Raw genomic sequence first — 18,637 nt, 5'->3', positions numbered from 1 at the left:
GCTTATTCTGGGCACAATATTTCTACTGTCACATCCCTCTCTGCTGCTAAATATCCCTCAACTCACTTATTTCCTCAGTTCTGCTGCCCTGAATTACTAAGTTTACTGTCCACTTGTGTCTTCTGCCTAGCTAACAGCTTCAAGCTAGTGTGTGTGTGTGTGTGTGTGTGTGTGTGTGTGTGTGTTTGTGTTTGTGTTTGTGTGTGTTCATGTACTCATAATAGTGGGAATAGGAAGGAGAGAGAATCCCCCCATTCCTCATGAAACAAGGATCAATTCCTTCTCAAGAACTTAACTTCTTTTTTTATAATGAATTCTCATTCACTGACAATTTTCACAATTCTTAGAAACATCTTCTGTCTTAAGATCCAAGACGAATTTAACACTTTTTAAAGTGTTAGTATTGATATTTTTGAACTTTCAGCTAGTCCATGACTAGTTGCCCTTTAATTTGATCAAGTTCATTTGAGATATTCATATTTCATAAAGGGATAATGAAGTATAAGTATTTCTTTACATACTTTATTTAGCCAACAAACATTTATTCAATCTATGTGCTAGTCACTGTTTAGGATCTTTACACTTTATTTTATTTTTTAAATTCCCCTTATATTCTATAATTCATCAGTTGGGTTGACGGAAAACAATTTGTCAATTTCTGATCAGCTTCCCAAAACTATTCTCTCTCACCAGTTAAACATTTTTGTGTCCCCATAAAATAAGTCGTGGTGATCCTGTCTATATGTTCAATTCTTCATAGTTCTCAAGTAACTTGGAGATACTCAACATTGACCCTTAGAGCTCCTTTTTTAATGCATTGTACTTAAGAATCACAGCAAATTTTCTGTAGCATAGTTCTTAGCTAAGTCAAAAAGTAACAGACTCTTCTATCAGAGCCCGGTAGGTCCAGGATACTCTCTCAAATACACAGTTATACATTTTCAAAGATCATATGTTACTCCTTGTCTTGGTATTTGTAAAAGTTTATCTTAACTGCCAAGCAGTAAAACAGAAAGCTGAACTTCCCCACTATTTCCATAGAACTCCTCCAAATTTGAATGATGTGGGATTGACTGGAAATCACTCCCTTACCATCATTTGAGAAACCAAACCACTTGAAATTTTTTTGGATTCTTGTTGCAGCATGAGACACCTGAAATTTTTCTCATAGATCTCTGCAACACAAAAGGAGTACACAAGAAGAAAATAATAAATTGGATAGGAGAGTGAGGCACTAGCATTTCATGATCCTTTTCTCTGTATAAAAAAATAACAACAAATACACAGATTTTAATGTCAAAATAAAATTCAATAAGGAAATAAACAGGAGTACAGAAAGGGTAAATAGGGTTATATAAAGGGAGATCAGATCTAGGGAAGAATTTTTTTTACTTAGTATATATTAAATCCCTCTTTTTACTGTTGAGACAGGATAAATATTTGTCATCAGATGTAGGAACTCTAATGTTTACCATAGAAGAATTATTATAGTTTCTATATTTCTTTTCAATTCAATATACTTTTTAGATAGCATTTTTCATTATATTTCTTTTTAATAATAGCTTTTTATTTTCAAAATATATGCAAAGAGAGTTTCCAACATTCACCCTTGCAAAAACCTTGTGTTCCAAATTTTTCTTGCCCTTTCTCCTCACCCTCTCTTTTAGACAGTAAATGTGCAATTCTACTATACGTATTTCCACACTTATCATGCTGCACAAGAAAAATCAGATTAAAAAGGGAAAAAGGAAAAAGAAAAAAAAAAGCAAGCAAACAACAGCAAAAAAAAGGATTAAAATACTAAGTTGTGATGCACATTCAGTCCCTACAGTCCTCTCTCTGGATGTAATCAGCTCTCTCCATCACAAGTCAGTTGGAATTGGCCTGAATCACCTCATTATTGAAAAGGGCCACATTCATCAGAGTTGACCATCACATAACCTTCTTGTTGTATACAATGTTCTCTTGATTCTACTCATTTCACTTAGTATCAGTTCATGTAAGTCTCTCCAAGTCTTTCTGAAATCATTCTGCTGGTCATTTTTTATAGAACAATAATATTCCATAACATTCATATACCCTAACTTATTCAGCCATTCTCCACTGATGGGCATCCACTCAGTTTCCAATTCTTTGACACTACAAAAAAGACTGCCACAAACATTTTTGCACATGTGGGTACTTTTTAGGGAAAGAATTATTACAAGCAAAATAAATATAGTTTCAGAGCTAAGAAAGATTAAGAATCATAGATCAGGGAGAAAAAATTAATTAGATCACAAAAAACTAATGTTAGTCAGATTTCATTTCTTTCTACATTCCCTTTGTAAAAAATGGTAAAGGGGAGAGAGAAAAAGTTAAAAAGTAATGATGAAAGAAAACACAATTAACAATCATAAATACAAGTGTGAATGGAAGTAATTCAACTCATAAAAGTATATAGTATCAGAATGGATTAGGATGCAGAATTCAGTCATATGTTTTTGAAATATCAGCTTTTACATAGTTAAAATGAGGGGATGGAGCAGAACTTATTATGCTCTTCAAGTAAATTCATAAAAGCAGAAGTAGGAATAACAATCTCAGACAAGTTAAAAGTAAAAATGGACCTGGTTAAAAGAGCTAAGTATTATTGTTATTTAGTCATTTGCATCATGTCCAACTCTTTGGGACCTCATTTTAGGCTTTTCTTGGCAAAGATACTGAAGTGGTTTGGTATTTCCTTCTTTAGCTCATTTTCACAGATCAGGCAAATAAGGTTGTGTCTGGGTCACCCAGCTAATAATTGTCTGAGGTGGGAATTGTAGATGAGTCTTTCTGATTCCAAGCTAAGTGCTCTATCCGTTGTACCATCTAGGTGCCCCAAAAGAGATAAGTAGAGAAGCAATATTATAATGAAACATATGCCAAAAGATATGATACCAGTACTTCATACACATAACATACACATCCTCTGATTAACACAACCTCTAATTATATAAAGAAAAATATTAATTGAATCATAGAAAGAGACAAACAACAAAGTAATAATGGTAATTTCACCATGTTCCTCCATATCTTTAGAAATAATATTAAAAAACCAGAATATAATTTTAGAAAAGCTATATAATGACAGAATTCTTGATATCAATGAATGAAAATAGAAACTGCTTATTTCTCATCTCTGCATGATAACCTTTTCAAAACTGACTTTGTTTTATGAGAAAATCAATTAATAACTGGTATAACAAAATTATTAAAATAATCTTTAAAATAATAGAATAAATGACTTTTGAAGCAACAATGCAAACTTAAATGAGACAAAATAATTTTATACTAAATAATTGATCTATTACAGTGTAAGACATAGAAGCAATATATGGTTCAATAAACAACAATGGCTACAGTAGACAGTATCCAAAATTTGTACCAAACAGTCTTTAGGGGAAAAATTACTTTTTAATTTCCCATTAGAAAAGAGAAAGAAAACATCAAATTTAAAAACTACAAGCAAATACAAACGTCTAAATTCTCAATATCAAAGAAGATAGAATTTCATATAAACATTTCATTACATTGATAAAATTAAAAGCCAGTTTTTAAAAGATAATGAAACAGAAATTATTTTTCATCTGTTTTTTTAAAAAGCAAGAAAAACAAAATTGCCACTCTAAAAATGAAAAAAGAGACAACAAATAAAGAAAATAAAAAACCATTAAAAAGTATTTTGCCCAGTTATATAATGATTAACATAAATTTTATATGTATGCATAAAAAGGTAGATTAATAGAACAAGAAATAGATTCTTGTAATTTTTTTAGTTTTGAATTCTTTAGTCTAGCCCTTCCCTAACCCATTGAGAATATGAGATATGATATTTATTATATATATAAAGTTATGTAAAATACAATATCACATTATCCAAAGTGAAAAAACAAAAAAGCAAGAAAAATAAAGTGAAAAAATATGCTTCAGTCTGGGGTATTCTTCTTTAAAATATATATAATGGTTCTTTGGGAGCAGGTTTCTTGGGGAGGTTTCCTGGAGGCAGCCTTAGTTTCGGTTAAAACTAATAATCACTCCAAATGCACCCAGGTGTTAAAAGTTCAGATCTTTTACTGCTTCCTCCAAAATAGCCTGGTTAATTTTTCTTAGAGCCTATCTCTCTGCTTGATTCCAAGAGCTCCCTCCGAATGTCTTCAAATCCAAAGGTTTGTCCTTCAGCCTCCAGCCAGCACAAAGGTGGAAAATGGAATGAATCTGACTCCACGCCTCTCTGTCTATCTTCTGAACTAACTCATTGACTGAAGCTCCAAGAGCTTCTTATATATGATCTCCCAAAGGTTGACTCCTCCTCTGAGAGAGTGAGATTATGCGATCTGAGAGTGGGATTATGGGTTTCTGAATACTGACTTGTGAATCTCCCAAAAGTGTGAACTCCATTGAGTACTTAAATACATTAGTGAGCTAGAGAATTTGCTAAATACCATGCTAAATTAGGCAACTGACTTATCACTTTGTAAAGATTCCAACACAGTCTACACTCAAATTTATCATTTCTCTCAAGATGGATAGCATTTTCATCATGAAGCTTTTGGAATTGTGGATAATTATATTGATTGTAGTAGCTAAGTCTTTCAAAGTTAATTATCATTACCATAGTACCATATTTATAGTCTGCTTGAGTATCCCAATTATATGTTAATAAGATTTCCTACTGTTCCTCTTCTTTATTCCCTAATATATTCATCCACTCTCCTATTCCTCCCCTCCCCCAACTTTGTTTTACTTTCAAGATCATTAAAAAAAAAAAACTTACTCCCAGACCCCCCTCCTCTGCCTTGATTAACTCCTTGTACAATTCTTAATGACATGACAGTTCTGATGGGGCACTTTTATCATCATCCTACCCTCATTTAGAATGAAAATATAATATAAGAATAGCCATAATATTTCTGGGACATTTCAGTTTGAGATTTATTTTAATAAATGGTTCATAAATGATCCTTGGTATTTTCACTTTGCTTTCTCATTCTAATATATCAAGAGAAGTTTTCTTTGATGAACTCTTGAAATAAGATATCCAAGCTTTTTAAAATCAAATCTTTAAGTTAGTCTAATGATTCTTAAATAAGCTCTCCTTGATCTGTTCTCTACATTTTCTTTTTTTTTAAGTCTTTTGACTTTGTTTTTACTATTTTTTATTGACCCAAGAAAACATTAACTTTTGTCTGGTCGGTTCTAACTTTCAAAGAGTGTGTTAGTTGAGTAAGGTTTTATATCTCTTACATTAAGAAGTTAAACTCCTAGGTCTTTCCTACAGAGCTCTCAACTTTTTCTTTTCATTTCAGTGTTTTGTATCATTTTAATTTAGCTATGCCACTTTTAGATCTGCTCCCCAAATAGAATAAAGAAAAACCAAAAGGATCAATGTGTGCGAAAATATCATAGCAGTACTACATTCTTTTACTATCACTATTGTAACTTGAATGAAAACATACTTAGTATGCATCTGAAGTTTATGGATGAGAAAAAACTTAGGAATATCTATTAAAACTGGAGAAGAGAATAGTAATCCAAAAACATTGTGACAGATTGATAATGTGGTAGAAAGATGACTGATAAGGATAAATGTAAAATCTTATAATAGTCTATATTATTTATTGCAAATTATTTGACATCTTCCTTTTGGTTTTTGTAGCTAACTTAGCAGTTGCCACAGGAAGTATTATCTATTTCTTCTCCTACCTTCCATTCTTTTATATCAATAAAAACATCTACAGTATGACTCATTATATGAAGACAATTTCCTGTCTCTCTTCAAATGTTGCCATGGCTTTGGGAGTAATGTTCATGATCCAACTTGAAGGAAAAGGTAAGTATGATTTTTCTCAATTATTTCTTGATCATATTGGTAACTAGAAACAATAGGTATAAAAGTGATATGAAAAAATGCTAGCCTAATTTTCTTTATGAAATAGAATACTTAAAGTACCAAAACTATGGCTTTTGTCAGTCAGTGAAAATTTTTTGCATTTGATATATTTAAATGTAACACATTTTTTAATATATATTTTATTTTATTTTATAATAACTTTATATTGACAGAATCCATGTCAGGGTAATTTTTTACAGCATTATATAACCCTTGCACTCACTTCTATTCCGATTTTTCCCCTCCCTCCCTCCACCCCTTCCCCCAGATGGCAAGCAGTTCTTTACATGTTGAATAGGTTACAGTATCTCCTAGATACAATATATGTGTGCAGAACTGAACAGTTCTCTTGTTGCACAGGGAGAATTGAATTCAGAAGGTATAAATAACCCAGGAAGAAAAACAAAAATGCAAGCAGTTTATATTCATTTCCCAGTGTTCTTTCTTTGGGTGTAGCTGCTTCTGTCCATCTTTGATCAATTAAAGCTCTCTTTATCGAAGAGATCCACTTCCATCAGAATACATTCTCAAACAGTATCATTGTTGAGGTATATAATGATCTCCTGGTTCTGCTCGTTTCACTTAGCATCAGTTCATGTCAGTCTCGCCAGTCCTCTCTGTATTATCCCACTGGTCATTCCTTACAGAACAATAATATTCCATAACGTTCATATACCACAACTTATTCAGCCATTCTCCAATTGATGGGCAACCACTTAGTTTCCAATTTCTGGCCACTACAAACAGGGCTGCCACAAACATTTTGGCACATACAGGTCCCTTTCCCTTCTTTAATATCTCTTTGGGGTATAATAAGCCCAATAGTAACACTGCTGGATCAAAGGATATGCACAGTTTGATAACTTTTTGAGCATAGTTCCAAATTGCTCTCCAGAATGGCTGGATGTATTCACAATTCCACCAACAATGTATTAGTGTCCCTGTTTCCCCGCATCCCCTCCAACATTCCAGATTATCTTTCCCTGTCATTCTAGCCAATCTGACAAGTGTGTAGTGGTATCTCAGAGTCAACTCATGTTCTTAGACAATGTCTTCTCTGAAGGTATAATCCCTTAATCATTCCCTGTTTCTTTTTCTCCGCCAAGGCAATTGAGGTTAAATGACTTGCCCAGGGTCACACAGCTTGTGTTAAATGTCTAAGGGCAGATTGAACTCAGGTCCTCCTGAGTCCAGAGTCAGTGCTCTATCCACTTGCACTGCTTAGCTACTCTACATTCCCTATTTCTTCACTGGCTTCTTCCCTATTGCTTACACACCTGACTTGGTCTCCCTTAGCCTTTTATAAAGTTCAGTTGACCCTGCCTCTCCTCAAGCAATCATTCTATTTCTTTGCTCTCACAACCATGTTCCACATTACAGATATGTACACTTGGTGCTGTCAATTTCTTTCCTCTTATTCACTTCTCGGATCTTTGCAATCTGCCTTCTGACCTAATCAGTCAATTGAACCTGGTCTAGAGGCAACAATTTGTTGTTTTAGAATTTATATGTGTTTTTGTTGATGTCTTTTTAACTTTACCATAATTTCCGCACCATTTCTTCATAGCTTTCTCCCAGAGAGACATCCCACATAATAAATAATATTTTAAGGACAAAAAAAGAAAAACTGGAAACTAATCAGCATAACTAATACATTACAAAAAAAATCTAAAAATATGTACAAAATATATTACTTGTTGACCTCCCACTTCTGCAGAGGGATGGGATTGAACGTTTCTCATATATTTTCTTTCAAGCCTTGCTTCTTCTTTATATTTTGTAACATTTACTTTTGGTATTTTGTAGTTCTTTAGTTGTAGTCATGAACTATTTTCTTAACTGTGCTTACTTCACTCTGTATCACTTTATATAGATCTCATTCTGTTTTTCACTTTTGTCATATTTTTATAGCATAGTAATATTCCATTACTTTCATAAATTAACATTTTGTTTATCCATTTTTCAGTCGATGGGCATCTACTTTGTTTCTTGGCTATCAATTGACATTATTTTTCTTATTGACCTTTTTCACATATAAGACCAGTAATGGGCTTTCTCAGGCAAAAGGTATAGACATTTTAGTTACTTCACTGACATAAATTCAATTTGCTTTCCAAAATGATTGCACTGACAGTTCACTAGTGTGTCTATCTTCTCATTACCCCTTCAACAATGACTATTTCCATCTTTTGTCATCTTTGCCAATTTGACAATTTGAGGTAGAACTTGGGACGATTTTTTTTGGATTTAAATTTCTTTTATTAATGAATTAAAGTCTTCTTTCATGATTATGATTCATTTGTAGTTCTTCTTTTGAGAATTGTTTATTCATATGCCCTCTATCTTCTAAGGACTGCAACAGTTTCTTATATGACAAATATAATTCCCATTTCTTATTCTTCTTGAACTCTCTGCAGAGTAACAGTTTTGACCATTTCCCTTTCTGAGATACCTTCTATTCCCTTTACTTCTTTGACTGATTTCTCCTGGTGTATCTCCTATGCACCTCACCTTTATTTTTCATTATTATTCTCTAGTCCCTATTGTGTGGCCATCTCTAGAGCCTATCCTAGGCCCCTTCTTTTTTCTCTCCACAGTGAGTTCTTCAGTTCTCATGGGTTTGATTACTATTTCTAAGCATGTGACTCAAATTCTTATATCCAGCTATAATTTTTCCCTGAATTTTTGTCCTGCATTTCCAGCTGTCTGCTGGACATATTTACTTTGCTGTTATAGGCATCTCAAGATCAACATGTTCAAAATCAAAATAATGATATTTCCCAAAAATATATGCTTTCTACATACTTCTTCTTTCTATCAAGGTACACCACTCTTCCACTTAGTTGTATTCAGAACCCTAGAACATCTTTGAATTTTCCGCCTTCTTTATTTCCTATATCGAATCAGTTCTTAATCTTGTCAATTTTGCCTCCAGAAAATCTCTTATAGCTGTCTCCTACTCTCCATATATACAGACTCTGCAATGGTCTAGGCTCTTGTCACTACTACTCCAATTTTACCTGGACTACTACAATAATTTCCGATCTTACTATTTACAGTTTATGATTTCCTTCTGAAATCCACCCTTCTAACAACTGTCAAATTGAAACATAGGTCTGATTTATGTTACTCCCTTATATTAAAAAAATCATCATTGGCTCTGTTTTTTCTAGGTGAATTAATAGGATAAAATGCAAATCTTTAGCCTATTGAAATTCCTCCTATATCTGACTTCCATTTTCCCTGTTTTATTTCATTTTATTCCCCTTCATGCACTCCTCATTTTAGTTAAACTGGCTTGCCATTCCTCCTGTGTGACATGCCATCTTCTTCCTCAGTACCTATGATAGCACAGATGCTGCCAAATGTGTGAAATATCTTTTCATCTCTACTTTGGAAACAAAAAGTGTCAAACATGCAGGCCAGAAAGAGTGGGGAGCTGTATTAAAAATGAGTTTGGGAAATATTTAACAAAATAAATTGAAATACAATAAAACAGTATTAACATATAAATTTCTAAGTCAATTTGTAGTACTCAGAGCTTCACATGTATGGTTTAATGACCCCCATTTCTATTTGAGTTTTTCCCCAGTGATGTCAAAGGAAGTAGTATTAAGACAGAACAATCTGGGCAGGGAATTTATTATAATTACAGGGCCCTTCGAAACTGTCTCTTCAGTCCAATTCCCTTATTTTACAGAATAGAAAACTCCTATTTAAAGTAGCACAAAGTGGATGCCCATCATTTGGGAAATGACCAAATAAATTATGGTGTATAGTTACAATGGAAAATTATATTACCATGAGAAAGAAAAAAGGGAAGATTTATATAAAACCAATTAGAATAAAGTGAGAATAGTTTATACCTTAACTACATTACAACTAACAACTGTTGAAAGACTTAAAAACCCTGCTCAAAATACAATGACCCAATCAAGACTTTAAAATCTAATGAAAAAGCTCTCATCAATATTCCATTCATGTTTTTTTAATTGTCTTGGCAGCAGGATTATGGATGAGGCCCAGAATAAGATATAGAATATATCCTAAGAGTCTTAGTGCAATTTTATGCTATTAAAATTCAACAGCTAAACTTATTAAAACTTAAAACTGGGAGACTTCCAGGTCACATGAACAACAAGATGGTAGACTAGATATTTTTCTATAATCCACATAATGTCTCAAACCTCTCTAAAACATTAATTATGCTCAAAAGATAAAGCAGCTTCAGTTATTTCCATGGCCTACCACATTCAATATCCAAAAGAAGGTTTAAATAAAAACGAATCAAGGAAGTGATGCTTGATGTCTCTGAGTTCACCTGTAGAAGCAAAACCCTACAACCCAGAAGCACCTGAGAGAAATGATTATTTTTCTGTTAATAACAATTTATTAAATTAAGATTAGGTTTTTCCTTTTTTATTTCATCAGTCAGAGATCAGTGTTTGCAGGTCAGTCAGTCTTTGAAGGACATTGCTAATTGTCCAAGTCCTCTTGATACATAGTCTGGTCCCAAGTCCTTTACAAATAGTATCTAATCTAGGTGAATTCTTGCCTCTAGGAATATGCCCTTACACCAACCCCCTTTACCCCTACCCCACTGAAGGAGAAAACCTATCAGAATGATCTGAGTAGAGAGAGATACCTTTTTCCAGATTGTTGGAGGCATATGAGTTTAATGATCAAGTCACATTTTTAGCAAGAGGAACTGAAGACTTCTGGCTTATTACCTCCTCATTATGTCCATCATTTCTCTAATTATTCACTAATTTTGGTTAATTGGCATTGTTATGCCACAGTTCTCTTTAACTGTCCTGACTCAGTTCCCTTATACAAGTTTCCCTTGTCTCAGTCTCCCTAATTACTCCCCTAAGCTGTAAATCTCCCTCTGGTCCATGAAGGCTGAGGACCAATTACTCTAAGGTTATAAATTGTTAGCCCAAGCAAGATAAACAAGAGAGTAGACCTCCTGATTATCTTCTGTCCTCAAGAATTTACAACATCCCTCTAAAATATTCCAAGATATTTCAATGATATCTTTATCTCTGGGTATTCAGACATCCTGTCTCTGGGGTTTTTTTTGGTTTATAGCCTTTTCCAGCTGGACAGGGACTTTCCCCATCTTTCCCTCTTCTTTGTCTCCAAAGGTATTTAAGAAGTTGGGGTTCCTCCATTCATTTGCTGGAGGATGGCGGCTGGCAGCTGGCTGGATGCTGGACGCTGGATTCTTTGAGATGACAGTCTCCTCCAGACCTGGGACCAACATGGATTCCTTGGTCCCAGTATATCTTTATCACTGTCTGACTGGATAATTTGAGACAAGAGTCCTGTCCAGTCAATCTTACTCTCCCATTAATAAAATATTAAAAACTCTCTAATCTCTCTCCTGCCTCAGTTTCTCCTGCATTACAGCATCTCCTTTCCCAAAGGTATTTAAATATCCAGGAATCTCTATGGTTCTGTTTTTATTTCTGAGAGAAACCACTGACCATTGATTTATTAATTATTTGCTAACCTAATTAACAAATTGATTATTAATTTCCCAGAAATTTGGTGTCTAAAGCTTTTTATTTGTCTTACACCAATGCTGGTAAAACTCTGAATCACCAGTAAAAGGGAAAAAAAATCTCTGAACTGCCTTGCCAGGCCATAGAACTGAGGAACAGAGGGAGGGGACAGGTTACCAGGACAGGATACTGAGCACATGAGTAGATTTTACAGCAATCATTATAGCAAGCCTGAGAGAAAAAGCACAGCACACAGTAACTCCAGCTCTGTTCACCCAAAAGTCGTTTGGGGAAGAGACCCAGGCTGATGAATTATGAATTGAGATACTATGAGATCCAGGCAATAACAAAACTACCATTAGAAGAGGGGGGAAAGGAAGGGGTCAGGGATGTATGATTAGAAAAATGAGGGGGCTAAAGATTGAAAGTATTAAAGACTTCAGGAAGAAAAAATCTCCAAAGATCTTGAACATTAAAAGATAAATCAACAGAAAAAGCAATAACAGATGCAAATAAGACCTCCAGATCGGGCAAATTTGTTTCAATAATGGGAAATGATGCAACATGAGACAGAGGTAAGATGGAGGACCTTTGGAATTTGAGGAGACTATAGATCTATGATATGCTGTTACTGAATGGCTTAAAGGGAAAATGCTGATTATTAGAGGAAAAATGTATATCCTGCACAGCAAAAATAATAATCAGAATAGAAAAATTTTCATCTGTAAAGTCAAACCTTAGCAAAGAAAAAAAAAAGAAGTATGGATTGGGAATGCACATGTGCAGAAGGGAAGGACAACAGAGAAAAGAAAGTATAAGATGATTAAAAGAAAATATGTTCACTATGCAAGTAAAACATAGTATCTCAAAGATAGGGGAAATTGTAATCCCTGGGAGCAACTGGTACTTGGAAGAATGGAAGATCCTAGAACAGCAGAATCAAGAAAGAGATGGCGTATAACAATATTTTAGCCCAGGAAATTTGGAAGAGAAGCAGGAAATGTCCACCTCATTCAGGTAATGATGGGGCACAGTTCAAGACAGGAAGCTTCCTCACAAGATTTGAACAAGGCTCATGTCAACAAACCAGCAGTAGTTCCATGTGGTGGAGTAGGAGAACTCCAACACCAGGATCTCCCCACATGCCTTAGCAAAGGCAGAAGAATGGGAAGACTCCAGCTCCAGGAATTATCACACGCTTCACTGTAGCTCCAGGCAAACAAGCGGCCTCAAGAGACTAGACCATTGCATGTCTCATTATAGACCTGGGGAAATACAGAAGCAACCCCACCAGACTTCAGCACATGCTGGACATCACCACTAGGATCCCATACCAGGTAAGCTGCCAGATCCCCATAGCTTTCAGCAGCTCTAGCCATCCCACACCCTACCTCCTCACCACAGCATCAGACAGAAAGGTACTCCATGGGCCTCAGGGCAACATCAGTGTAGTACCAGGTCAATAATCAGGACTTACAGCTACTGGCATTTGAAACTTAAGACAGCATCTTGACACAAACTCAGAAGAGGACAACATTGTTAAAACACATATGGGCAAAAAAACCCCAAAAAATGAAAATTAAGTCAAGCCCAAAAAGAACTCATGGAAGAGCTCAAAAAGAAGCTTAAAAATAGAGAGGTAGAAGAAAAAATGGAAAAAGAAATGACCATGAAGTAAGATAATGAAAAAAAAAACCATCAACAACTTGGAAAATTGCTTAAAAGCTAGAATTGGCCAAATGGAAAAAAAGCATATACAAAAATTCACTAAAGAAAAATAACTCCTTAAAGAAGACAATTGGCTAAATAAAAAAGAAAGTACAAAAGCTAATTGAGGGACATACCACCTTAAATTGAATTGGTGTGTGTCTCAGTTGGGCAGGTGGAAGCTAACGATTCTGTGACATCAAGAATCAAACAAATTCAAAAGAATAGAAAAATGAAAGAAATTTAAAATATTTCATGGAAAAAAAACTGACCTAGAAAATAATCTTGGGGAGACAGTATCAGAATCAATGGATTTTTAATGAAAGCTAGAAATTCTCCTATTTCCTTGAATGACCATTTTTTTTGTTGTTTTTACTAGTAAGTTGATTCTTGGTTTTGGACCTAGCTCAATTGCCTTCCAAAATATCATGTTCCATAATCTTGAATCATTTAATGTTGCAGCTGCTAAGTTCTGTGTAATCATGATAGTAGTTCCCTGATATTTGAATTGTTTCTTTCTGAATACTTGCAGTATTTTTCCTTAACCCGATAGTTCTGAAATTTGGTGTAATATTCCTTAGAGTTTTTTGTTTTAGGATCTCTTTCTTGAGGTGATCAGTGGATTCCTTCAATGCTTATTTTGCCCTTTGATTCCAGAATATCAGGGCAATTTGCCCTGACAATTTCTTGAAAGATGTTGTCCAGTTCCTCCTTTTGATTATGTTTCAGGTAATCTAATGATTCTCATATTGTCTCTCCTAGATCTATTTTCCAGGTCAGTTTTTTTTCTGTTTTCTATTTTTTCATTCTTTTGAATATGTTTGATTGAATCTTCTTGTTCCACAGTGTCATTGGATTCCATTTGCCCAAATCTATCTTTTAAGGAGTTGTTTTCCACAATTAGCTTTTGTACTTCCTTTTCCATTTGAGCCCTTCTACTCTTTTTTTTTTTTAATAATTATAACTTTTTATTGACAGAACCCATGCCAGGGTAATTTTTTACAACATTATCCCTTGCACTCACTTCTGTTCCAATTTCCCCCACATACACTCCACCGACTCCCCAAGATGGCAAGCAGTCCTATACATGTTAAATAGGTCCTAGATTTACATTTTACATTTTCTTTACTTTACACATTACACATTACATTTTCCAATCCTAGATACACCCCTTCTACTCTTTTAACAATTGTTTTCTTTTTCCAAGTAGTTGGCTCTTTTTTTCATAATTTTCTTGATTCACTCTAATTGATCTTATTAATTTTTCTTCTGCCTCTCTTAAATGATTTTCCAACTCCTTTTTGAGCTCTCATTTTTCTTTTAAATTTTGCCCATGTCTTTTGACATTTTTGTCCTCTTCTGAGTATATATTTTGGCCTTCCCTGTCACCATAACTTTCTACAGTCATTTTCTTTTTTGTTTTGCTCATCTTATTTTAGGCCTTTCTTCTTTCTTTTAAATTTGAGCTCTGCTCTCGGGGTGGAAAGGACACTATCTCAGTCTTCTTTTGCCAGTGGCTGCAGGCCTGGGTGTTTGACTGCTACTGTACTGAGATTACCCTGAAACCCAGAGGGCACCTTTGTGTCTGGTGCTGTGCTGAAAAGATGAGGGGGGGTGCTTTGTGCTGCTGGAGGCTGCAGGGCTCTGGCAATATACCTGGTGCTGAACTGAGGTCTTAATGGAAGTGTCTAGCATATGCTGAGGCCTAGAAGGGTGTTTCTGTGTGACACTGAAGCATGTGGTGGTCTGGTCTCTTGAATCCGCCTGATTCCCCAAAGCCACACTGAAGCACATGTTGGTTCTTGGAGACGGAGTCTGCCTGTGCCCTTGGCACATGGAGAGGATGTTATGCCACAGTTCTCTTTAACTGTCCTGACTCAGTTTCCCTGCACTAGTTTCCCTTGTCTGTGTTCTTTGTCAGTCCCCTAAGTTGTAAACCCCGCCCCTAGTTTCCCTTGTCTGTGTTCTTTGTCAGTCCCCTAAGTTGTAAACCCCGCCCCCCCTCTGGTCCATTACTGAGGACCAATTACTCTAAGGTTATAAATTGTTAGCTCAAGCAAGATAAACAAGAGAGTAGACCTCCTGATTATCTTCTGTCCTCAAGAATTTACAATATCCCTCTAAAATATTCCAAGATATTTCACTGACATCTTTATCTCTGTGTATTCAGACTTCCCCTCTGGGTTTTTTTTGGGTTTATAGCCTCTTCCATCCTGACAGTTTTCCTGTGCTTCTCACCCCTTCCTTTGTTTAGAGAAAAGATATTTAAGAAGTTGGGGTTTCTCCATTCATTGCTCCTCCAACCCTGAGACCAACATGGATTCCTTGGTCCCAGTATATCTTTATCACTGTCTGACTGGATAATTTGAGACGAGAGTCTTGTCCAGTCAATCTTACTCTCCCATTAATAAAATATTAAAAACTCTCTAATCTCTCTCCTGCCTCAGTTTCTCCAGTATTATAAGGTCCTGGATTGTCGTTTTCCTGATCCATTGCAGATCAGCAGTCCACTACTGGTTTGCCAAGATGTTTTTTGTCCTGAACTGTGTTTCCCTTTCACCTAAGTGAGATAGACATTTCTTGTCAATCTTCCTAGTTTCTTGAGCTAAAAAATTATTCCACCCTTTCTTTTTGCTAGTTCTGCTGTTCCAAAATTTTTCTTGGGGTGCTATTTTATGGTTGTTTGGAAATGAATATGGAAGAATTATGACACTGTTTACTCTTAACATTTTGGCTACTGGAAGTTCCAATTCAGTCTCCTCCTTCTTACGGGGACTAGAAAAATGGCTATTTTTTTTTCTTATTAGGTTCCTTCATCAAGATTCAGTCTTGTATTCTTAATACATATGTTTGGAGTAGTTGAAGTCATTGTATTTGCTACTCTTTTTTTCTCCATTTTCCCTGGGATATAGAGAAATCTTATACTGAAAGGTCAGAAACCTTCAGGTCTATGAATGTAAGAAGAAAGGTTAGGAGAGGATCAACTAAAACTATATTGAAAAATAGCCCTTGAATGAGGTAACTCCTCTTGAAAGGTAGGTCCAAGAAACCTCTGGATTGGAGAGTCCTTCTCTTCCTTGGCATAAGACTGATTTAGTATGCAATCTCTGATATATAGAATATAGTCTCAGATATATAGGATGCCCAATCCCAATAATCAGGAGTTTGACGAGAAAGCTGTTGCTTTTAAAATGTATTCCAGCACATCACAATACTATATAATTATAGTTTGGAAAATGTAATGTGTAATGTATAAAGTAAAGAAAATGTAAACTGTAAAATAAATGTGATGGCATTGGACCTAAGTTTTGACCTTCGTTGCAGTTTTTTTAAAAATGCAATCTTATATTAGGTACAATTTGGCTGATAATGGGAAAAGAATATGATCTAAAACTAAAGTACAAGTGAAACTTAGAGAGATGCAGGATTCTTGGCTCACTAAGAAGGCAGATGAAATTATATTGATAATAACAAGCCAAAGAGCTTTTATGATTCATTGAAGGCTACTTATGAGCCAAAGATCTAAGATGCATCTCAGCTATTTGATGCTGACAGAACCACGTCAATTGGTGTTTAGGACATAATCCTAGAGAGAATGCTTGAATACTTCCGTAGTATTCTAAACATACTGTCATTAATCAATGCTGAAGCCACTGACCATTTATCTCAGCTTGAAATTAACAACTCCCTAGCTGAAGCTCCAACTAAAGAGGATTTGAATGCCATTATGCTACTCGTGGCAAAGCACCTAATGCTGATTCTGTTCCAACTGAGATTTACAAGGTGGGGGTCCACTGCTCATACAAAAGCTGACTGAAATTTTCCAGATTATATGACAAGAGGAAGTTATGTGCCAGGAGTGAAAGGATGACTCCACTGTCCATGTTTTGGCAGAGTGGGGGGGGGGGGAGGGAGGAGGAGGTCTCTTAGTCATTTCTGTCAAGATTCATGCAAGAGTCCTTAATAGACATCCTACACCTGGAGGAAGGTCATCATTTCTTTTAAGTAGGGTGGAGTTGTGTTAAGTAAATCAGTCAACTACATACATGTGCTGGCTGTGTGAATGGATTTTAAGGATTTCAATATTAGGACTAACATTTTCTCATTCATAAATTTTGATAAACCAGTATGTATATTTGATTTGGGGCTAAAATATCACCCAAAGTAGTCAAGATGTGTGTTACATTTCCATATTCCATTTTTAAGGGAGAAAATGTGAGTTTATGATTTTGGGAGTATGGTGCACTTAAGTGTTTTATTAACAAATTTAAGATAACAGAGTTACAAGACTAGTTCTCAGAATGTAGGGAGTCTTCTCACCCATATCTTTGATAGAGAAGGAAGACTCATAGGCAGAATCTAAATGATCTGCATAACAGTACTATGAAGCAATATCCAAAGCAATGTTATCAATTAATAGACTTTAGCCTTGAATTGTTCTGGAATTTCTAGTTAAGTTAAAGAAAATTAATATTAAGTACATTATTATTCATAGGAATAAAGTAGAGAACAGATCCACATTTTTCTGTCTTGTCACCTTTTTTCCCCAATTAATATTTTTCCAATTACATGTAAAGATAGTTTTCAATATTCATTTTTGTAAAGTTTTTGTACATAATTGCAGGAAAATATCCAATTTTTCCCTAAACATTTTTCATTCATGAATATTTTCAAGTGTTTTATACTATGCACATTTCCTAATGCAAATGATACCAGCAGCAAGTGAAAATGAATGCCAAATTTGGTACACATATCTTATCTACTTCAAAGTAACATAAGTTTGTGGCAAAACATGTACCACCCATCATACTTCATAATATCCACTTTTATTTAGCCAGCATCATTATAGTAACTTTTTAATAAGAATCATTCACTGTTTATAAGTGTTCTGGTATGCATTCTTTATATTGAAGCATTAATACACCAAATCTTTATTTTAGCAAAGCCGTATATTTTCTGCATTTACTTATAGAAAGTTAACTTAGTTTTTTTGAAATTTATTTTAAAATAAAGGTTTTTTTTTTCCATTTGGCCCTATGGTTTGTTGCCTTCCTACCTGAATATTATAACACCAGCTTGTTTTGAGACTGTACATGTACTGTTTCCTTAAGTGTTCATTTTAAGTAAAGTGCTCACTGTGTATAGGAATTTGTATTTTGAAGGTGCTTGAGCTATCTACAAAGAAAAATTAGGAATTACTTTTTTATAAAATGCTCCTAGAAATCTTAATTTTTTTTTAAATTATAATGTTAGACTTGTGTGCATGGACGTATTTAAGGCACATAATTATTGCAGATAAAAAGTTGTATATAGTAAGACATATTTTGTTGTATGTTTTGTTGTATGTTTTGACTGTATGATCTATTCCCATCCCAAAGCTAACATAAATGAAATTAAGTTAAATGTATCATATGAAAAAAAGATTGTTTCAAATTTTTCTCTTCTTTCACTCTCTCCTTAAAATAGCTAGCAATCTATTATACATTATACATGTACAATCATATTAAAC

The 18,637-nt window shown here is 34.7% G+C and overlaps 1 protein-coding gene across 1 annotated transcript in view; it reads left to right on the top strand.

The window, feature by feature from the left end:
- LOC127556397 (phospholipid-transporting ATPase ABCA3-like) overlaps positions 1-18,637 on the top strand; it is a 234,964-nt gene that overhangs the window by 73,217 nt on the left and 143,110 nt on the right. Inside the window, exon 8 of the mRNA XM_051989532.1 lies at positions 5,681-5,854. Coding sequence (XP_051845492.1) covers positions 5,681-5,854 — 174 coding nt within the window. The remainder of the gene's footprint in view (positions 1-5,680; positions 5,855-18,637) is intronic.

The sequence above is a fragment of the Antechinus flavipes genome, chromosome 1, assembly GCF_016432865.1.
Source record: "Antechinus flavipes isolate AdamAnt ecotype Samford, QLD, Australia chromosome 1, AdamAnt_v2, whole genome shotgun sequence".
Lineage (NCBI taxonomy): Eukaryota > Metazoa > Chordata > Mammalia > Dasyuromorphia > Dasyuridae > Antechinus > Antechinus flavipes.
Note: the sequence above shows the minus strand (reverse complement) of the source record. Positions and strands in the feature narration are given on the sequence as shown.